General features: G+C 38.1%; 1 protein-coding gene across 2 annotated transcripts in view; it reads left to right on the top strand.

Moving 5' to 3' along the window:
• Positions 1 to 6,994: 6,994 nt before the first annotated feature.
• runx1 (RUNX family transcription factor 1) overlaps positions 6,995 to 23,631 on the top strand; it is an 84,562-nt gene continuing 67,925 nt past the window's right edge. For both annotated transcript variants that reach the window (XM_020920797.2, XM_055166481.1), the window contains exon 1: positions 6,995 to 7,077. In XM_020920797.2, coding sequence (XP_020776456.2) covers positions 7,020 to 7,077 — 58 coding nt within the window. In that variant the 5' untranslated portion in view covers positions 6,995 to 7,019. The remainder of the gene's footprint in view (positions 7,078 to 23,631) is intronic.

Below are 23,631 nucleotides of genomic sequence, written 5' to 3'. Positions count from 1 at the left end.
ATTACAGATTACATCCTCCAAAAAGTAGTTTGTAACGTAATCCATTAAATTACTTATAGTGAGTAAAGTAATCTGAATACTTTGGATTACTTGATATTGTTATGCTTTTTAAAACTACATACTTTTAGGTGTCATATTGTTGAGACCTGGTTTAGTCCTGGTTCAGTCCTGGTTTAGACCTGGTTTAGTCCTGGTTTAGACCTGGTTTAGACCTGGTTTAGTCCTGGTTTTGTCCTGGTTTAGTCCTGGTTTAGACCTGGTTTCAGTCCTGGTTTAGTCCTGGTTTAGACCTGGTTTAGTCCTGGTTTAGTCCTGGTTTAGCCCTGGTTTAGTTCTGGTTTAGTCCTGGTTTAGCCCTGGTTTAGTCCTGGTTTAGCCCTGGTTTAGACCTGGTTTAGTCCTGGTTTAGCCCTGGTTTAGCCCTGGTTTAGACCTGGTTTAGACCTGGTTTAGACCTGGTTTAGTCCTGGTTTAGTCCTGGTTTAGACCTGGTTTAGTCCTGGTATAGACCTGGTTTAGTCCTGGTTTAGGCCTGGTTTCAGTCCTGGTTTAGACCTGGTTTTAGTCCTAATTTAGTCCTGGTTTTAGTCCTAGTTTAGACCTGATTTAGTCCTGGTTTCAGTCCTGGTTTAGACCTGGTTTTAGTCCTAGTTTAGTCCTGGTTTAGTCCAGGTTTAGTCCTGGTTTAGTCCTGGTTTGGTCCTGGTTTAGTCCTGGTTTAGTCTTGGTTTAGTCCTAGTTTAGCCCTAGTTTAGACCTGGTTTAGTCCTGGTTTCAGTCCTAGTTTAGTCCTGGTTTTAGTCCTAGTTTAGTCCTGGTTTAGACCTGGTTTAGTCCTGGTTTAGTCCTGGTTTAGTCCTGATTTAGACCTGGTTTAGTCCTAGTTTAGTCCTGGTTTAGTCCTGGTTTAGACCTGGTTTAGTCCTGGTTTAGTCCTGGTTTAGACCTGGTTTCAGTCCTGGTTTAGACCTGGTTTAGTCCTAATTTAGTCCTGGTTTTAGTCCTAGTTTAGCCCTAGTTTAGACCTGGTTTAGTCCTGGTTTCAGTCCTGGTTTAGACCTGGTTTTAGTCCTAGTTTAGTCCTGGTTTTAGTCCTAGTTTAGTCCTGGTTTAGACCTGGTTTAGTCCTGGTTTAGTCCTGGTTTAGTCCTGGTTTAGACCTGGTTTAGTCCTAGTTTAGTCCTGGTTTAGTCCTGGTTTAGACCTGGTTTAGTCCTGGTTTAGACCTGGTTTAGTCCTGGTTTTAGTCCTGGTTTAGCCCAAAATGTGAAAACAGGAAATCATCGCCGTGTAATCCATTTATTTCAACAAAGTAACTGTAATCCAATTACCACTCACTGAAACAGTAACTGTAACCGAATACAGTTACTCATAATTTGTACTCTGATTACATAATCCCGGTACATGTAATCTGTTACTCCCCAACTCTGGTCCTATGATAAATATTTTTTTTTCCAGTCACATTTGTTTTGATACAGACAAACCATGTGTGTCTCTGATTGGCTCAACCACCTGTCAATCACCTGAGCTCCGGTAGACTCAACAGAGACCAGACTGATATCTTTGTAAACATTTAAAAAATAATCTTTATGTATCTCATCAGATTTACTGCTGACATCTCAAACGTCAGGCCCTGTAGGAGTGTATGTTTTGTGTGACAGCTGTACGTTGGTAACAAAAATAGACTTACTGGTCAAACTTACTCATCACTGACATCTGTTCTGAGTGTTCAAACACGCTGGCAAACTGTGATGACAAACCTGGAGGCGCGTTTATGCCCCAGTGAATCTCTTTTGTTTATTGTGCATTATTCACTACTCATTACTCATATAAACAAAGCCTTATAGGACGATTAATGTTTGCACAGGACGAGAAGTGAAGCCGTTTTAAGCACTGCAGGCTAAAATAATATTACCTAATGTGAACTGTCACTTGGTAAACTGCATTGGAAAGGAAACTGTAAAGGAAATTAACCAAGAATGCACTTTTGGCTTTAAACTTGAGGACTATATAGAACTGTGAACTACAATATTTTGTATTGTTTAAAAAAAAAATGTGGCAATGGTCCTAAATTTTTGAAAAACCAGCAACTTTCAGATGAATTATATTTAATACAGATAAAAAATAATAAAAAATAATATTCAAAGATGTTCCCACAAGGCTCAGAGCATGGAAACGAGAACTGAACCGGGTCTAAACTGTGACTAAACAAGGTCTAAACTAGTATTAAACTGGTTCTACACTAGGATTTAAGCAGGTCTGAACTAAAACTAAAGCAGGTCTGAACTAGGACTTAACCAGGTCTAAACTAGGATTAAACCAGGTCTAAACTAGGATTAAACCAGGTCTAAACTAGGACAAAACCAGGTCTAAACTAGGACTAAACCAGGTCTAAACTAGGACTAAACCAGGTCTAAACTAGGACTAAACCAGGTCTAAACTAGGATTAAACCAGGTCTAAACTAGGATTAAACCAGGTCTAAACTAGGACAAAACCAGGTCTAAACTAGGACTAAACCAGGTCTAAACTAGGACTAAACCAGGTCTAAACTAGGACTAAACCAGGTCTAAACTAGGACTGAACCAGGACTAAACTAGAACAGAACCAGCACTAAACTAGAACTAAATGAGGACTAAATCAGGTCTGAACTAGGACTAAACCAGGTCTATACTCGAACTAAACTAGGACTAAACCAGGTCTAAACTAGGACTAAACCAGGTCTAAACTAGGACTAAACCAGGTCTAAACTAGGACTAAACCAGGTCTAAACTAGGACTAAACCAGGTCTAAACTAGGACTAAACCAGGTCTAAACTAGGACTAAACCAGGTCTAAACTAGGACTAAACCAGGTCTAAACTAGGACTAAACCAGGTCTAAACTAGGACTGAACCAGGACTAAACTAGAACAGAACCAGCACTAAACTAGAACTAAATGAGGACTAAATCAGGTCTGAACTAGGACTAAACCAGGTCTATACTCGAACTAAACTAGGACTAAACCAGGTCTAAACTAGGACTAAACCAGGTCTAAACTAGGACTAAACCAGGTCTAAACTAGGATTAAACCAGGTCTAAACTAGGACTAAACCAGGTCTAAACTAGGACTAAACCTGGTCTAAACTAGGACTAAACCTGGTTTAAACTAGAACTAAACCAGATCTAAACTAGTACTTAACTAGAACTAAACCAGTTCTAAACTAGGACTGAATCAGGACTAAATTAGGACTGAACCAGGATTAAAGCAGGTCTAAACTAGGACTAAACCAGGTCTAAACTAGGACTAAACCAGGTCTGAACTAGAACTAAACCAGGTCTAAACTAGGACTAAACCAGGTCTAAACTAGGACTAAACCAGGTCTAAACTAGGACTAAACCAGGTCTAAACTAGGACTAAACCAGGTCTAAACTAGGACTAAACCTGGTCTAAACTAGGACTAAACCAGGTCTAAACTAGGACTAAACCTGGTTTAAACTAGAACTAAACCAGATCTAAACTAGTACTAAACTAGGACTAAACCAGTTCTAAACTAGGACTGAATCAGGACTAAATTAGGACTGAACCAGGATTAAAGCAGGTCTAAACTAGTACTAAAACTGGTCTAAACTAGGACTAAACTAGATCTAAACTAGGACTAAACCAGGTCTAAACTAGGACTAAACCAGGTCTAAACTAGGACTAAACCTGGTCTAAACGAGGACTAAACCAGGTCTAAACTAGGACTAAACCTGGTCTAAACGAGGACTAAACCAGGTCTAAACTAGGACTAAACCAGGTCTAAACTAGGATTAAACCAGGTCTAAACTAGGACTAAACCAGGTCTAAACTAGGACTAAACCGTGGTCTAAATTAGGACTAAACCAGGTCTAAACTCGGACTAAACCAGGATTAAACTAGGACTAAACCAGGTCTAAACTAGAACTAAACCACGTCTAAAATAAAACTGATCCGAGTCTAAACTAGGACTAAACCAGGACTAAACCACGGTAAGATAATGTTACTTTTAACTTTAACTTTTCTGATGGAGCTTCCACATCTACTTGTTTCCACGGAGATGTTACAGCGTTGACTGTACTAATAATGTTCCACAGTAGGGCTTTAAAGCTACATATTTACTTGGGAGACAGACATATGACACTGCTAGACCAAATTACATGTCAGATCTGTGGAAAGATGACCTCACAAACAAGGACTAAGCAATAAAACAATTCTAAGTAGATGCATTTAATTTTATACTGTGGAACATTTCAGGCGTTAACATCTCCATGGAGACGAGCCTTCACCAGAAAAGTTACACAGTGCACCTTTTTCTTTGTATTTTTGAGCGCCTGTAATTGAATAAATGTAAAGTATAGAGCGGTTTAATGTCACACTGTGGAATATTCCGGGCAGAGCAGTGACGTATCCATAGAAACAAGCAGGTGACTGACCCCCAACCGAAAAGTTACACAGTGTGCCTTTAATTGTTTTGCTTTGAGGTATTTTTGCATGTATTTTCATAGCTTCATTTGCTTCGTATGAAATTTAATATGTTTATTTGACTTTTGATCGGCGTATTATTTTAGACCAGTGCAAAGGAGACAGAGGACTAAACCAGGACTAAACCAGGACTAAACAAGGACTAAACAAGGACTAAACAAGGACTAAACCAGGACTGAAGCAGGCAGACTAATCAGGACTAAACTCCCTCTGAACCAGGTCTAACCAGGTCCAAGATTATGGTCCTGGATTAAGGTAAAAGTGCTTTGGGAGTCTTGAAAATTGTGAGAAATTAGAAGGTTATAATTAAGACTAAACCAAGTCTAAACTAGGACTAAACCAAGTCTAAACTAGGACTAAACCAAGTCTAAACTAGAACTAAACCAGGTCTAACTGAGATCTAAACCAACATATCCCATTGTAAAGAATGGCTGTAATTTAGCCCTAATTTAGTCCTGGTTTAGACTTGGTTTAGACCTGGTTTTAGTCCTGGTTTAGACCTGGTTTAGTCCTGGTTTAGACCTGGTTTAGACCTGGTTTAGTCTTTTAGTTTAGTTTTAGACCCGGTTTAGTCCTGATTTTAGACCTGGTTTAGTCCTGATTTTAGACTGGTTTAGTCCCTGGTTTAGTCCTGGTTTAGACCTGGTTTAGTCCTGGTTTAGACCTAGTTTTAGTCCTAGTTTAGTCCCAGTTTAGTCCTGATTTTAGACCTGGTTTAGTCCTGATTTTAGATCTGGTTTAGTCCTGGTTTAGACCTTGTTTAGTCCTGGTTTAGACCTGGTTTTACATGGTTTAGTCCTGATTTTAGACCTGGTTTAGTCCTGATTTTAGATCTGGTTTAGTCCTGGTTTAGACCTGGTTTAGTCCTGGTTTAGACCTTGTTTACACATGGTTTAGTCCTGATTTTAGTCCTGGTTTAGTTCTGGTTTAGACTTGTTTAGTCCTGGTTTAGACCTTGTTTACACATGGTTTAGTCCTGATTTTAGTCCTGGTTTAGTCCTGGTTAGTCCTGGTTTAGATCCTTGTTTAGACTTGTTTAGTCCTGGTTTAGACCTGGTTTAACCTGGTTTAGACTAGTTTTAGTCTAGTTTAGTCCCAGTTTAGTCCTGATTTTAGACCTGGTTTAGTCCTGGTTTAGATCTGGTTTAGTCTGGTTTAGTTTAGACCTTGTTTAGTCCATGGTTTAGTCCTGATTTTAGTCCTGGTTTAGTCCTGGTTTAGACCTTGTTTAGTCCTGGTTTAGACTTGTTTTACACATGGTTTAGTCCTGATTTTAGTCCTGGTTTAGTCCTGGTTAGTCCTGGTTTAGTTTTTTAGACCTGGTTTAGTCCTGGTTTAGACCTGGTTTAGTCCTGGTTTAGACCTAGTTTTAGTCCTAGTTTAGTCCCAGTTTAGTCCTGATTTTAGACCTGGTTTAGTCCTGGTTTAGACCTTGTTTACACATTGTTTAGTCCTGATTTTAGTCCTGGTTTAGTCCTGGTTTAGACCTTGTTTAGTCCTGGTTTAGACCTTGTTTAACATGGTTTAGTCCTGATTTTAGTCCTGGTTTAGTTTTTAGTCCTGGTTTAGTCCTGTCCTGGTTTAGTCCTGGTTTAGTCCTGGTTTAGACCTGGTTTAGTCCTGGTTTAGACCTGGTTTAGTCCTGGTTTAGACCTAGTTTTAGTCCTAGTTTAGTCCCAGTTTAGTCCTGATTTTAGATCTGGTTTAGTCCTGGTTTAGACCTTGTTTACACATGGTTTAGTCCTGATTTTAGTCCTGGTTTAGTCCTGGTTTAGACCTTGTTTAGTCCTGGTTAGTCCTTGTTTAGTTTAGTCCTGATTTTAGTCCTGGTTTAGTCCTGGTTTAGACCTTGTTTAGTCCTGGTTTAGACCTTGTTTACACATGGTTTAGTCCTGATTTTAGTCCTGGTTTAGTCCTGGGTTAGTCCTGGTTTAGATCTTGTTTAGACCTGGTTTAGTCCTGATTTTAGTCCTGGTTTAGTCCTTGGTTAGTCCTGGTTTAGACCTTGTTTAGACCTTGTTTAGTCCTGGTTTAGTCCTGGTTTTAGTCCTGGTTTTAGTCCTGGCTTAGTCTTGGTTTAGACCTTGTTTAGACTTTGTTTAGACCTTGTTTAGACCTGGTTTAGTCCTGATTTTAGTCCTGGTTTAGTCCTTGGTTAGTCCTGGTTTAGACCTTGTTTAGACTTTGTTTAGTCCTGGTTTATTCCTGGTTTAGTCCTGGTTTAGTCCTGATTTCAGTTAATCAAATGTTAATCAAGATTAGATAAGACACAATAAAACAAAAAACAAAAAAAACTGCAATTCACATGTGGACGATCTTAAAATACAATACATTTCTATTTGAGTCTATTTCCTGTTCGTCTTTAAACTCTGAAATAGAAAGTAAAATTATCTCGACTCATCTACCTGTTTTGTTCAGCTTCAACACATGTGGTTTGTGGTTAGTGATTTCAGACACTCCCAAGAAACACATGAGAATTTTTAACATTTTAGTCATTTTCTCTTGGTTTTTAGGTTTCTGCAGAGGCTCGTTTGTGGCCCATGGCGTCCAACAGTATTTTCGAGTCTCTGGTCTCGTATGAATCGGCGTTTCGAAAAGGTGAGTGGGTTTCCTGTTTATGACCCGTTTTTTTTTTTTTTTTTAACGGCTTGTTTTTTCTGCCTCGTTTGAAAAATGTTGTTTCAGACGTTTCTAAATCCGGTTGATGTTTATAGATTTGAGTTTGGGTCTCTAAAAACCCCCCAAAACCCGCATGGTACGGTTTAAGTTCTGGTTTTGACCTGTTTTACTCCTGGTTTTAGTTCTGGTTTAGTCCTGGTTTTAGTTCTGGTTAAGGCTTTGTTTAGTTCTGACTTAGTCCTGGTTATAGATGTGGTTTAGACCTGGTTTTAGTCATGATTTTAGTCATGATTTTAGTCATGATGTTACTCCTGATTTTAGACCTGGTTTAGACCTGGTTTAGACCTGGTTTTAGTCGTGTTTTAGACCTGGTTTAGTCCTGGTTTTAGTCCTGATTTTAGTCCTGATTTTAGACCTGGTTTAGGCCTGGTTTAGTTCTGGTTTAGACCTGGTTTATTACTGATTTTAGTCTTGGCTTAGTCCTGGTTTAGACCTGGTTTAGTCCTGGTATATAGACTTGGATTGGACCTGGTTTAGACCTGGTTTAGTCCTGGTATATAGACTTGGATTAGACCTGGTTTAGACCTGGTGTATCCTTGGTTTAGACCTGGTGTATCCTTGGTTTAGACCTGGATTTAGACTTGGTTTAGTCCTGGTTTAGACCTGGTTTAGTCCTGGTATAGACTTGGTTTAGACTTGGTTTAGACCTGGTTTAGATCTGTTTTTTTCGTCCTGATTATAGTCCTGGTGTAGTCCTGGTTTAGTCCTGGTTTAGACCTGATTTACTCATGTTTTACTTCTCATTTTAGACCTGGTTTAGTCCTGGTATATAGACTTGGATTAGACCTGGTTTAGACTTGGTTTAGACTTGGTTTAGATCTGTTTTTTTCATCCTGATTATAGTCCTGGTGTAGTCCTGGTTTAGTCCTGGTTTAGACCTGATTTACTCATGTTTTACTCCTCATTTTAGTTCTGGTTTAGACCTGTTTTAGTCCTAATTTTAGTCCTGGTTTAGTCTTGGTTCAGACCTGTTTTAGTCCTGGTTTAGCCCTGGTTTTAGTCCTGACTTTAGTCTTTGTTTAGTCCTGGTTTAGTCCAAACAATTTAATCCTCAAAACAGTGAAAAAGTCAAATGTGTCGCATAAATGAGTTTCCTTCCTCTGAACAAACAACAAAACTGTGGCTCTGTAATGAAATAACTTAGTAAAACACACCAAAAAAATACTCTTGCCGATATATCGATACAGCAGCCCACGATATCGATACTGTATCACCACATTAAACGATACGATATACTGATATTTTGATATTTTTCCACACCCTTAAACAGAGCATTTTGAGTTTTGGAGATGTAAACAGACACATAATGAGCGATTAGGTCTGTTTTTGATGAGGTAACAACATTATAACACGACTAAAAAAACCTCACAAGAGTCAATTTTGCGTAATATAGGACCTTTAACCTAAAATTAAATGTAGTAGTAGTAGTAGTAGTAGTAGTAGTAGTAGTAGTAGTGGCCATACGTGTCTCGTGAATCCTGCTCTTTATTCTAATTGTGGTCAGGAAGCCACAAACCTTTAACCACTAAAACAAACTGTGGCCTGTGTGAGGGTTGAACCGGAGTCTGACTGGTCACGACAGACACATTACATCTCCTGTAGTGGCTTCGTTATCGTTACCGTGGTGAACTTAAAGGCACTACGGAGCTTTTCTGGCGTCTCCACTAGACCAGGTTTAAATTAAGGCTAAACTACAGCCGTTCTTTACATCGCAATAAAGTGGTTTAGATCTCAGTTAGTCCTGGTTTAGTACTGATTTTAGTCCTTGTTTAGACTCGGTTTGGTTGTGGTTTACACCTGGTATAGTCCTGATTTAGACCTGGTTTTAGTCCTGATTTTAGACCTGGTTTTAGTCTTAGTTTAGTCCTGGTTTAGACCTGGTTTAGACCTGGTGTAGCCCTGGTTTCGACCTAATTTTAGTCCTAGTTTAGTCCTGATTTTAGACCTGGTTTAGTCCTGGTTTAGACCTGGTTTAGTCCTGATTTTAGTTAATCAAATGTTAACCAAGATTAAATAAGACAAAATCAAACAAAATAAAAAACTGCAATTCACATTTGGACGATCTTAAAATACAATACATTTCTATTTGAGTCTATTTCCTGTTCGTCTTAAAACTCTGAAATCGAAAGTAAAATTATCTCGACTCATCTACCTGTCTCCATATTGCTTGGCTTTGAATGTCCTACAGCAGGGGTGTTAAACATACGGCCCGGGGGCCAGATCCGGCCCTCCAAGACCTTTAATCTGGCCCTAGACTGATTTTCTACTAAAATATTTTAATTATATTTAATATTAAAATATTGGTAATTTTCTGCGTCGCTGAGCAGAGCAGCGTCTCCAGCGTCTCTGTACGTGGCCCCTCCCACCACAGCAGCACAAATGAAGACTTGTCTCTTTCCAAACGCTCTTAAAGGACGATGGTTTTGACTGTTGACCGTGACACCCTCATCAGAAACATGTCCAACATGAGAAAAGTGGAGCCGAGTGCAGGATTTTCCCAAAAAAACTTATTCCAATTTGCAAACAAGTTCATGTTAAAACATTGTGTTGTAGTTGCTTTTTTTTTTTTGTTTCAGGTTGTTCATAATATTATAATATTTTGTAAAAGAAAGAGTTCATCAATTAAAAAAGATTTCTGTAATAGATTTACGTTTCTCTGCACAAATATTTGAACTTCTTGCTCTTTCTGGGGTGTATATGTCATGAGTTTTCTGATCCGAGCCCCTTTGGGATCAAAGTAGGTTGGACACGGCCCCTGTCCTGAAAAAAACATCTAAAAACATGTATTTTTACTGAGAACAGGGTCACCACTCCAGAGATCTGACCTGGATACAACTTCACTTGGGATTGTCACCTGTTTGTCTCATGGAAATAGATAAGTTTAATGCAACACTGTGGAACTTTACAGGCAAAGTAATAATATTTCTGTGGCTACGAACAAGTTGCGTCTTCTACCTTAAAGAGAACAAATGAAAAGTTGGAAAACTTGACAGAAAAAGTTGTGGTAAACTGCTGAACTGTTGAAGAGGAGGAGATGAAGAGGCTCAGGAGGTGCAGGCTTCTGCTGCTGGAGGAGGAGATTTGAAGCTGAAAAGCAGAGTGAAGGAGAACAAAGAGAGTGTTTTTTTGTTTGTTTGTTTGTTTGTTTTACACTAATGATTTGATGACGATTGAAATGTGATTGGTTGAGAAGCAAAGGTACTAATTGTTCTGGTTCATATGGGCAACAAATTAAGCTGCATTTAAAGGTCCTACATTATGCAAAATTGACTCTTGTGAGCTTTAAGTCGTGTTATCATGTTGTTTTCTCCTCAAAAACAGACCTGGAGTTGTGTTTCGTCTACATCAAGCTCAAAACGCTCTGTTCCGCTTTGTAATTTTCAAGGTAACAGCTCGTTTTACCTTTAGTTCAGTAGAGCTCGGCAATTCCAGGGCTGAAATCGTCCAAATGTTTCTCGTGAAGGTGTTTGGAGTTAAAAAACACAGTGGCTTCTTGAGTTATGGCATGATTTTGAGCGATTTATAATGAAACTAACACACCCTAGTTGTTTACAATAATGAGTATAATTCCACTGAACTGTGTAAAATGTCACTTATTGTTGATTTACACTGATGAAATGGAAAATCAGTGGAAGGTGTGAATAGACTGCAGTGTTTCCCTCAGACTCAGTAGCGTTGCGTGGTGCTAGGGGCTCCCAGTCGAGACCAAATCAGGACCATCTTTGTAATTTTTGACATTTATTTGTATATTAGAGATATTTTGGCACGTTTATATCAATGTTTTTTTTTTAAATCTATCTCCATTTGATCTGATTAATGTTCATTTAAGCCTAAAATAAGCCAAGCAAACTGTACTGCTGAAAAAGTTTTTTGGACACTCACTCAAAGTTTGATTACTCCTTCTTTAAGAAAACTTCCACTGGCACTGGTCTGTTTTTAGATCTGTTTTCCTCACATTATCTTACTCCTTTTGCAGTGATATTGAGCAGCTTCTGGACATTTTAGCTTTTCCAATCCAATATATCCAAATTTCGGACTTCCGGTCATTGCACAATCCACACTGGGAAGATCCTCCGAAAACGTGAGCATCAAACTGACATGTTTGTTTTCCCAGTGGGATGCGTCTATTGTCAAAGTCGATCTTTTCAAGTCTTTTGAACCATATCGCTTTTGTTTCTGGTTCTGATATTGTCATATTTTAGTTTTGGGATTCAGACGTCATAATTGTGTGGTTGTTGGATCCTAACAGCGGAAAATTGGCTTCGGAAGTTTGCGAGCCTTCATAACTGCAAAAGTGAATCAGATGTGTGTGACTGCAAACCTCCGTTCAAACTGTTTCTCTTCCCAACGGAATTGAAAAATAGGGAAAGGTGAAGGCGATGGGCAGGACTGATCCACAGGAAGAACCAAAAAAGAAACCTTTGACTGCCTAAATCATCCCAAGTTTGCAGCGAACATTTTGTATGTGGAGCGACAACAAAGCAGGATTGCATTTGTAAAGTGAGATGTGCAGAAGACAAACAGACTGAGCTGCACTTTCTTGTTCTTGTGGTTTTACAGCAACATCACGTCTTGGTCTCTTTGCAGTGGAAGGTGTTTCTTGGTGAACAGTTGGAGCCTTTCGCTTTGGTGTTGACTTTTTAAATTCGTAACCAAGACTGAGCGAGGGATCAGGATTTTACTTTGTTGTCGCTCCACATACAAAATGTTCGCTGCAAACTCGGGATGATTTCTTTTTGGTTCTTCCTGTGGATCAATCCTGCCCATCGCCTTCACCTTTCCCTATTTTTCAATTCCGTTGGGAAGAGAAACAGTTTGAACAGAGGTTTGCAGTCACACACATCTGATTCACTTTTGCATTTATGGAGTTCGCAAACTTCCAGAGCCCGTTTCTCGAACCGTTTTCCACTGTCAGGATCCAACAACCACAAAATTACGATGTCCGAATCCCAAAACTAAAATATGACAATATCAGAACCAAAAACAAAAGCGATATGATTCAGAAGACTTGAAAAGATCGACTTTGACAATAGACGCATCCCACTGGGAAATCAAACGTGATGGTTTGATGCTCATTTTTTCGGAGGATCCTTCCCGGTATATACATTGTGCGATGACCGGAAGTCCGAAATTTGGATGTATTGGATTGGAAAAGCTACAAAAGCATGGCCTATACCTTTTAAAATAAGTGGGAAGACGATTGGGACCTTATTTTAATATTAACTTGAGGTCCGAGTTGCGCTTGGGTTGAGGCAGAATCTGGTCTACGTGTGGGAAACTGTGGATTGAGAAAGGTACATTTGTTGTGATTCATATGGGATTCCACAGTAGCTGCATTTAAAGCTTTATCATCTTGCTTTGTTTTTTTGAAATTCCTGTATATACGTTTTCGTAATAGAGGAGGAGGTGACGGGTTCAGATGAAGGAGGATAATTGGGGGAGGATTTTGTGAATTCTTGGTCATTGCATCAGGCACAGCTGTAAAATCCCCTTTGTTCACATCCTGCGCAGGAATGAACCAAAATGGACAATGTCAAAACTGTATTAATATATAACAGCAGTATATAACGCAGGGGTGTGCAAACGTTTTATCGAAAGCAAAGAGCTGATTGAGGGTCGCTGTATCGATACTTTGCAGCTGATGGTGAGAAGTGAAGGTCTTTGACTCAAGTTAGACTTCAATCTGAGCTCTGTTTTAAAGGGACAGGCCGGATTTTTGGACATAGGACCTCATTTCCTCGTGAGTCAGAGTGTTGGAGACGTGTGGAGACACTTTTTTAAATATTCCATCCAGTCCTTGTATTTGCAGAGGTCACTGGTGCTAGACTAGTGCATGTCAATGGCCATAGTTTATCCTGCCACTAAAAACAGTCTTACCCACTCCACAAAACACGCGAAGCAAAACTATTATTACACCAGACTGTCCATGTGAATGTCTGTGTTGATAGAAAACATTAGAAGTAAAACCAGCCTTGCATTTGCAGTATTTATGGGCCCGGTCAAGCAGAAGTAAACATCAAGGCCACAAATTCAAGTTAATGCATCTGATATAAAAATGTATTGAACAGATACATATGTACTCTAGTTTATGAAACTGTTTACCTTTTTTCTATATCATTTTTGGTTCTAAAGTTACATACGTTTTAAACAGACCATGTATGAAACATGGAACAAAATTATTTCCCAAATTTCACAGACCTGCAAATCATGTAAATAAATTTATGTATTTCATTATATCTTGTGTTATTCCATCTTTGAACTGTTGATGAAGGTACATGATTAAAAAAAAAAAAAAAAAAAGTATTTAAAATGATTAAAAAAAATTCTTGGAAGGACTGACATATTTTATAGAAATAGTTTCCTTTCATTTTGAAGTAATATTAAAGTATTCGGGGGAAAAAAACTGACAAATTATGCAAAATCATGCACCTTCTACTTGTTTGCACAATTTTCCCTCTGTTAATTTTCCCTCCGTTACCATGACCTTTCTTAATAAAAAATCTCATGAGTCAAAAAGTAAGAGGTTTTTCAACCTAATCTTGTACCATATGGTAGAAAACTATATGAAGCAAATATTCAAACCAGTTTGTTAAGGATATGTAAGTGAGAAGTATCACTGTTTGTATTTATTTGTATTTATTGCCCAAAAATTGCTGCATATTTCATTCCCTCTGTTACCGACATGAGTTTTAACATTTTTTGTCAACAACTTGAAAGAATATCACAGGTTTAACTTTACCCTGTTGGAGTGTAACTCTTTCCTACATTCTGATACTTTACTTATTTCAATAGTTCCTCTAGTTTCTGAATAAGAGACATTTGAATGTAAAAAATCTGCCCCTGTTTCCCTCTGTTACCACTTGGCTGGGCCCTTATGTCTGAGCAGCAGCAAAGAGTTGTACTTCCTGATAGAACGTTTGGCAGCGGCGGACTGATATATGAGAAAATAGTCCCTCAACATGCGACGATTCATGAGATGCAACAACTTACTAAAAATTAACACCTTACTAAAAATCACTTGTAATTAGGGATGTAACAATAATCGAAATATCGTGATATCGTATCATCAAAGGTCTCGCAATAATATCGTGGGCCTTCACAATATATCGAATCTCAAATCTCTTTGCTTAAATTCATTGTTTTGGTGCAACAACAGCTAAAAAAAAAAAACTACACAGCCCACGATCCTTTGCTCTGTTTCAGTCCAGTCCACATGCTTCAATAACTATAATAATATCTTAATTATATCGCAATAAATATCGTACAGTCAGATAGATATCGGGAGAATTTGGATATCATTACATCCCGACTTTTAATATAGTTCCTCTGTATTATTATCTAAAATTATTATCATTCTAAAAACATTTTGAGCTTTAATCCCTGGTGTATTTTTGTTTTTATTTTGCTAAAACACGACACATTTAGATCACCGTGTCATATTGTTTTTGAAAATGGCACATTAACTGAAACAAGGTCTTAAGATTGAAGTGTTACTTTCGTTTTTTGGACGCTCAGACTTTCTCAGACCTGCTCCTCGTGTTAAGTCACCCTCCCTTCAGAGCGCTATCGCAGAACAATCAGCATGCATCCTGCTCGTGAAACTGCAGCACGTCGCACCGGGTTTGTCAAGTGGCCGCGTACAGTTGTATTTTATGTTTTTTTTTTGTGTGTGTGTAATTATGAAGAATTGTCACATGTCAGTGTGGGTGACGTTGGCTTGTGGTTGGAAAATTGCACAGAATCTCACAGCTACTTAATCAGAAGAGGGGTTCGAGTAGAGCCCAGGAGAGATAATATGGACTAAAGTTAAAAAAAAAACTAATTTATATAGGCTCAGGTCTGTCTTTTCTGTCCCAAAAAAAGAAAAAATTTGATTACAATGTGGTTTATTCTGCACTACAAAAGCAAAAGTGTGTCAAACTGAGAAAAATGACCTCAAAGTTTCTGTTTTGTCTATATATAAACTATAATCGGCAGAGTTACCAAAACTTGACAAGTGGTTGCTATAATGAAGAAATGTTTGTATGTGAAAAATACTGAGCTCATAATTGACCTTTGACCTTTATGTGTCAGTTCCTGTTCTTTACTTTTGTATCATGTGCTAAAAATGAGTTGGCAGTAACAGTGTCTGTTTTGTTTATGGTTTAGTTAATAAATATTAGGGATGTAACGATGTCCAAATCTCACGGTACAATATTTATTGCTATATTTTGTGGAGGCAAACAAACAAAATTGTGAATATAATGCTACTTTTTCCTCTTAAAATGCCTTGACAAGACTTAATCCAAAGAACTAAGACTTAAAAGTGCTTAAAACTGCTATTTCTTCATGTAGTTTGCACCAAAACGGAGCAAAGGATCATGGTCTATGTAGTTCTTTTAGCTATAGCTGCACCATAACAATGAATTTACCGTATTTTTCCGCACTAAACCAGGTCTAAACCAGGTCTAAACCAGGTCTATACCAGGTCTAAACCAGGTTAAACCTAAAAACAGGACTAAACAGGACTAAACCAGGACTAAACCAGGTCTAAACCAGGTCTAAACCAGGTCTAAACCAGGTCTAACCAGGTCTAAACCAGGTCTAAAACAGGACTAAAACTAGGTCTAAATCTAGGACTAAACCAGGTCTAAACCAGGTCTAAACCAGGAAACTAAACCAGGTCTAAACCAGGTCTAAAACCAGGAAACCTAAACCAGGTCTAAACCAGGTCTAAACCAGGACTAAACCAGGTCTAAACTAAACCAGGTCTAAACAGGTCTAAACAGGTCTAAACCAGGTCTAAACCAGGTCTAAACCAGGACTAAACCAGGTCTAAAATAGGACTAAACCAGGTCTAAACCAGGTCTAAACCAGGACTAAACCAGGTCTAAACCAGGTCTAAACCAGGTCTAAAACCAGGTCTAAACCAGGACTAAACCAGGTCTAAACCAGGTCTAAACCCAGGTCTAAACCAGGTAAAAACCAGGACTAAACCAAGGTCTAAACCAGGTCTAAACCAGGTCTAAACCAGGTCTAAACCAGGTCTAAACCAGGTCTAAACCAGGTAAACCAGGTCTAAACCAGGTAGGACTAAACCAGGTGTAAATCAGGACTAAACCAGGTCTAAACCAGGTCTAAACCAGGTGTAAATCAGGACTAAACCAGGTCTAAAATAGGACTAAACCAGGTCTAAACCAGGTCTAAACCAGGACTAAACCAGGTCTAAACCAGGACTAAACCAGGTCTAAACCAGGACTAAACTGGGTCTAAACCAGGTCTAAAGCAGGTGTAAATCAGGACTAAATCAGGTTTAAACCAGGTCTAAACCAGGACTAAACCAGGTCTAAAATAGGACTAAACCAGGTCTAAACCAGGTCGAAATCAGGTCTAAAGCATGTCTAAACCAGGTTTAAACCAGGTCTAAACCAGGACTAAACCAGGTTTAAACCAGGTCGAAATCAGGTCTAAACCAGATCTAAACCAGGACTAAATCATGTCTAAACTCTAAACCAGGACTAAACCAGGTCTAAACCAGGTCTTCCTTCTTGGTTACTTTCTGCTCGCTTGCTGTTGGTCGACTAATTCACTGTCCTTGTTTACGTCTCGTGTCCAAATCTTCGTCTCGACACGTGCGTTAGGGTCAAATATGAACAAATGTTATCGGCGTCTGGTCCTGTGTGTGATTATCTCGTCTGGACCGAGGATATCACACGTACAGACTTCAGTTGGGGGTCTGGGTCTAACTGATACTCCAGAGTCATGGTACAGACAGTGCTGCTTCAGGTTTTTAGCAAATATTGTCTGTATCTGATTAAATATTTTAACGATTCATACTTAAAGTTGCCGTACCTGATGTTTACTGTGTTAAAAACGTGAAACTGGTTCATTTTAAAGTGCGTCTCACATGTTTTGATGAATCTCAAGTTTCGTCCTAAAAGTGCACGATGTAACTTTTTGGTTTGGTTGGTCTGTCACCTGCTCGTTTCTATGGATACGTCATTGCTCTGCCTGGAATGTTCCACAGTGTGACTTTAAAACAACTCTGCATCGACAACCAAAACCTAAACCAGGTCTAAAACAGGTCTAAAACAGGAATAAACCAGGACTAAATCAAGTCTAAACCAGGACTAAACCAGGAATAAACCAGGACTAAACCAGGACTAAATCAAGTCTAAACCAGGACTAAACCAGGATTAAACCAGGACTAAACCAAGACTAAATCAGGACTAAAACAGGTCTAAATCAAGTCTAAACCAGGTTTAAACCAGGACTAAACCAAGTCTAAACCAGGACTAAACCAGGTTTAAACCAGGTTTAAACCAGGATTAAACCAGGATTAAACCAGGACTACACCAGGACAACACCAGGTCTAAATCAAATCTAAACCAGGACTCAAACAGGACTAAACCAGGACTAAACCAAGACTAAATCAGGACTAAAACAGGTCTAAATCAGGTCTAAACCAGGACTAAACCAGGACTAAACCAGGTCTAAACCAGGTCTAAATCAAGTCTAAACCAGGTCTAAACCAGGTCTAAACCAGGACAACACCAGGACAACACCAGGTCTAAATCAAATCTAAACCAGGACTCAAACAGGACTAAACCAGGACTAAACCAGGACTAAGCCAGGACTAAACCAGATCTAAACGAGGACTAAATCAAGTCTAAACCAGAACTAAACCAGGACTAATCTTGAACTTGAGAGAGAAAGAAGGAGAAACCCGGAGTTTTAGTCCTGTTTTAGTCCTAATTCAGTCCTAGTTTAGTCCTGTTTTAGTCCTGGTTCAGTTCTGGTTTAGTCCTGGTTTAGTTCTGATTCAGTCCTGGTTCGTGGTCCACGTTCTCCTCATGATTTACACATATTCTGACACATTTATTAGTATGAACTGAGGAGCTTTCATATATTTCAGAGTCGCGTCTAAACTTTTAAGTGTTTTTTGTCCCGTTTGAATCCCCTTCGTCCAAACTCCGCACTGCTTCCTTTGACAACAGTGTGTTCGAGCCCTGATAACACCGAGCTTTAGCGAAAAAAATACAGGTGCAAACTCCAGATAACCCCCCCGAAAATCTACACCAACAACGTCCCGAATCGCCACCAGAGCGAAAGGGGGCGGGGCGAGGCGTAAATCGACCAATGACGGAAGGGAGAAAAAAAAACAAAAAACTTGAGAAAGTGGTTTGAGTGACGGACATAGAGAGTAATAAACACTTAAAGATATATGGACCGGGAAACAGCGGGAAGATGGAGAGAATGAGGGAGAAAGTGACTGACCTTTGACCTTTGGGAAAACAAAAAAACAAAGACGTAAATTTTAAGTGTTGATTTGTTTTGGTACATGATTATTTTTAAAGTGCCACAAAGGGCCCCCGTATTACGCCGTTTAGTTTCCTCGTCACAAACGGACCCGGAGTTGTGTTTTGTTTCATTCGCACGTGTTTAAAAACGCACAGATTTTGGCTCTGGGCGCTCTGGAAACACGCTGTTCCACCTTGTGATGTCACGTGGTGATACAGGAAGCGCCTCACTGTGTTTTTAAACTCTATTTTTAACACTTTCACTAGAATCATTTGGGTAATTTCAGCCAATCTCTACTAAACTAACGGTAAAAAGCAGCTGTTAACTTGAGAACTACCTCTTCATGACATCACAAGGTGGAACAGAGCATTTTGAGCTTTGAAGATGTAGACAGACTACTGATTAGGGGTGTGCAAAAATATTGAAAAATCGATATATCGTATCATTTAATGTGATGATACAGTATCGATATCATGGCCTGCTGTATCAATATATCACCAAGAGTATTTTTTGGTGTATTTAAATAAAATATTTTCTTACACAGCTACAGTTTTGTTGCTTGTTTAGTGGAAGGAAACTCGTTTATGCGACACATTTGATATTTTCACTGTTTTGATGATTGAAATGTTATATGAACTTTGCACAAGAAGTGGTTTAACAAAGACTTTTAGTAACACAACCATGATTTATTTTGTATTAACCCTCTCCAGGCAGGCGTTGCAGATTTGCAACAGCTAAATTCCAATTACCTACTTACTCCACATCCATATTTTATGAGCTTTTTTTACTCAGGAGCCTTTTCTCCCATCCATGCTGATAAACATGGACGATGCAGACTGTGCAAGAATGGCTACACGCAAACGGCCTGCTACAAGTGCAAAATACTTTTTTTGTTTACAAAAGATAAAAAAGTCAGGATTGTATATTACTACCCCATATTATAATTTTCTCGAAATATCAGATTTTTCCTGATACTAAAAATTAATTTGAGCTTGAGAGGGTTAAACCGTATCAAATTAATTTGAAATATACCCTGTCGAACTGAAAGTGCTCTGTATCGAGATATGTATCGTATCGACAACTTCTTATTATCTTTATAATAATTATTATTATCTGAATAATAAAAGATTACCATATATAAGGCACACCGAAGTATGAGGTGCATTAAGCGAAACAAAACAGTCAGATAAGTCAAACTTTATTCAACTCATTCACAATAACTCTCATCATTGTTCAGTTGTAACGAGGGATGTAACGATAACTGAAAAAACGTGATCGTCAATATATCATAAAAAAAGGTTTTTGCTTAAATGCATGGTTTTATAAAAGAAATAGCTTATAAACATAGAGAACTACATATCCCATGATTCATTTCAGCGCAGATAACATGAAGATGTTTTTTACTTGAATTATGACAGAAATAATTCACATCAAAAACTTGTCAAGGTATTTTAAAAGCAAAAAATGATCCTATCTACAATTATATCAGCCTCTTCAAACATCGCAATTAAGGTACTGTGAGATGCATGTCGTGATTATATCATACCCAGAGATTTGGATATTGTTACATCTCTGGTTGTAACACATAAAATGCAAAACAATACTCTCATCTTTTCAATTCATTCCTCTTTGACAAATCCATCAAAGTCTTGGTTTAGAAGTAATAGAAATTCAGTTTACTTTGAGGCACAACTTGGATTACAATTTGAATATCGTCCGTGTAATATTAGCCAGAGAAATTGTACACTGGGTTTTGTCTATGTTTTGGATTTGCATTTGAGTTCAGAATAGGCGGATTTTTAGTTTGCATGATTTTTATAGAGAGAAATTTGATACGCTTTGAGTGGGTGAAAAGGGATTAACTTTAGATATTTAAATGAACAAAGAGGGGTTTTTTTTAAGAATGATTCAGGCTTAGTTTCTACTTAATGGCGAGGATATGGTTATGAGTGAGTAGTCAGACTGGTGCCACCTAGTGCCTCCGCTCAATTTCATTTCTCTCCAGTGACTAGGTCAGGAATCAGAATACACTAGACAGTTTGCAAGAACCCTAGAAGTTGTAGACCAAGCACCGGCCAATCAGCGAAGAGCCGTGAAGTCATGACGTCAAACTCGTGGCGTCTGTCTGGGTCCCTTTTGTGGTTCACAACAGTAAACAAAGCGTCGAGATGGATGTAGACGAAGACAGACATTCTGTGTTGGCAACGATTCCCAAGATCAAGGATTTAAAGCCGGAACAAAGAGAATGTTTGGTGAATATTATCAAGGGGAAAGACATTATTGCCCTTCTTCCTATGGGATTTGGCGCATTGCATATGTCACGACCAAATAGCAGCGATTGGTTAAAAAAAAAAAGTACCCATCGACAGTCGACGCGAACAAATCCTAATGCTGCGAGGTCAGACAGTTTCCACCAAGTGAAACCGGCTAACGAATCAGGTTAATGAGTTAGAGTTAGGGTTTTAATTAAGTTGTAAAGTCTAACTATTATATTGAAATGCATTGTTTCAGATATCGATTTTTGCATTGAGCCTAAAATAATCCATGATCGTGAAAAGTCCTGTATTACACAAAATTAACTCCTGTAAGTGTTAAGTCATGTTTTAAACAAAACAAAAACAAACACAGCAAAAACTGGAGGGTTCAAATTTCCAGGTAAAATATTTCAGAATTGTTTTGTTTTTTTTTTGTTTTTTTTTTGTTTGTTTTTTTAACACAAAAAGTGTTATTTTGACTATTTGAAAGTTAAATGGGGATTCAAGTTGTGGTTATTTGCCAGAGTTGATATGGTTGAAGTGAATTCACCTTCTCTTAGTGTTAATTCAACTTCACTTAGTGTTAATTCAACTTCCTCTAGTATTAATTCAACTTCTCTTAATGTTAATTCCACATCTCTTAGTGTTAATTCAACTTCTCATAGTGCTAAATCAACTTCCTTTAGTGTTAATTCAACTTCCTTTAGTGTTAATTCAACTTCACGTGTTAATTCAACTTCAACTTCACTTTAGTGTTAAGTGTTAATTCAACTTCCTTTAGTGTTAATTCAACTTCAGTGTTAATTCAACTTCACTTAGTGTTAATTCAACTTCACTTAGTGTTAATTCAACTTCACTTAGTGTTAATTCAACTTCAGTGTTAATTCAACTTCTTAGTGTTAATTCAACTTCACTTAGTGTTAATTCAACTTCAGTGTTACAACTTCACTTAGTGTTAATTCAACTTAGTGTTAATTCAACTTCACTTAGTGTTAATTTTCAATTCAACTTCTTTAGTGTTAATTCAACTTCACTTTTAGTGTTAAATTCAACTTCACTTAGTGTTAATTCAACTTCCTTTAGTGTTAATTCAACTTCAGTGTTAATTCAACTTAGTGTTAATTCAACTTCTTAGTGTTAATTCAACTTCAGTGTTAATTCAACTTCAGTGTTAATTCTTAGTGTTAATTCAACTTCAGTGTTACAACTTCTTAGTGTTAATTCAACTTCACTTAGTGTTAATTCAACTTCCTTTAGTGTTAATTCAACTTCTTAGTGTTAATTCAACTTCAAATTCAACTTCCTTTAGTGTTAATTCAACTTCACTTAGTGTTAATTCAACTTCTTAGTGTTAATTCAACTTAGTGTTAATTCAACTTCAACTTAGTGTTAATTCAACTTCACTTCAGTGTTAATTCAACTTCAACAACTTCAGTGTTAATTCAACTTCTTAGTGTTAATTCAACTTCACTTAGTGTTAATTCAACTTCTTAGTGTTAATTCAACTCCTCCTTCACCCACCACTTCAAACTCCGGTGTGAGAAGACCAGTTTGAACCAATTTTGTTCATAATTTCATCTTAAATTAACTAAATTAAAGTGTAAAAATAAAACGCCTCTGTGTGTCGTTTAGTTAAATCAGGATAACTCTACAAAAGTGTTTACTGTCCGTTTACTCTCAAAACGTTAATATAACTCTTGATTTCTGGGTTAACAAGAACTTTGGACCAGTGTTACTTTATTAAAATTTCCCAAAAAATTTTAAATTAACTCTAGAACAGATGTTAAAAATGTTAAAATTGATTCCGTGAGAGTCAATTTTAACACTTTAACATTATAATTTGTTTTAAACCTCACAAGAGTTACTTTTGTGTAATGCAGGACCTTTAAACAGGAAGGAAGAGGAGTGGAGTTGACGTTAAACAAAAGCAAAAGTGAAAAAAATGATGATTACAAATTAAAATTAAAACGATGAGAAGTTTTGTGTGAGTTTAATGTGATTTCGTGATTTGAGAATTGTTGGTTAGCCACATTTGCAGAAGCCACAGACCGACGTTTAGAAAAAAATAACCACAAAAAAGAGAGAAAGAGAACGAAAGCGAAGACTAGAGCGCTGAAGGAGGGAGGAGGGAGAGAGAGAGAGAAAGATAGACTGAGAGAAAAGAGGGAGGGAGAGACAGAAAAAGAAAGAGAGGGAGAAAGGAGAGAGATTGAAGAAGAGAAAGTAAAGCGAGATGGAGAGAAGGGAGAAAGAAAAGAGAGAAAACAAAACGGGGAGAGAGAAGGAGCGAGTGAAAGAGAAGGAGAGAGGAGGGTGACGGAGAGAACAAGACAGAGAAGATGAAGGGAGGGAGAGAGAGAGAGAGAATGAAAACATAAGATATAAAGAAAAAGAGAAAGAGAGGGAGAGAGAGGGAGAAGAGAAATAGGAGAGAGGGGGTGATGGAGAGAAAAAGAGAGAGGGAGAGATGGAGGTAGGGGAGTGATGGAGAGAAGAAAAACAGAAGGAGAGTAAAGTAAAGAAAAGGAGGGAGACAGAGGAGCAAAAAAGAGGAAGAGATAGAGCAGTAGGTAAAGAGAGAGAGAGAGAGAAGCGAGGAAGAAATGAATAGAACAGAAAGAATGAAACCATAAGATAGACAGAGGAAGGAGAGGGTGAGTGGGAGAGAGAGAGAGAGAGGGAAAGACAGAAAAAGAAAGAGAGGGAGAAAGAAGAGAGATGAGGAACTGATGGAGAGATTGAAGAAGAGAAAGTAAATAGAGAGAGAGAGAAGGGAGAAAGAAAAGACAGAGAAAACAAAACGGGGAGAGAGATGGAGAGAGTGAAAGAGAAGGAGAGAGGAGGGTGATGGAGAGAACAAGACAAAGACAGAGAAGAGGGAGGGAGAGAGAGAGAATGAGGAGTGAATGAGGGAGAGCGAAAAAGAAGAAGAGAGAGA

Source organism: Boleophthalmus pectinirostris, unplaced genomic scaffold (assembly GCF_026225935.1).
Source record: "Boleophthalmus pectinirostris isolate CB_2022bp ecotype Guang Dong unplaced genomic scaffold, ASM2622593v1 HiC_scaffold_11, whole genome shotgun sequence".
In the NCBI taxonomy this organism is placed as follows: domain Eukaryota; kingdom Metazoa; phylum Chordata; class Actinopteri; order Gobiiformes; family Gobiidae; genus Boleophthalmus; species Boleophthalmus pectinirostris.
This window is presented reverse-complemented; position numbering and strand designations above follow the sequence as displayed.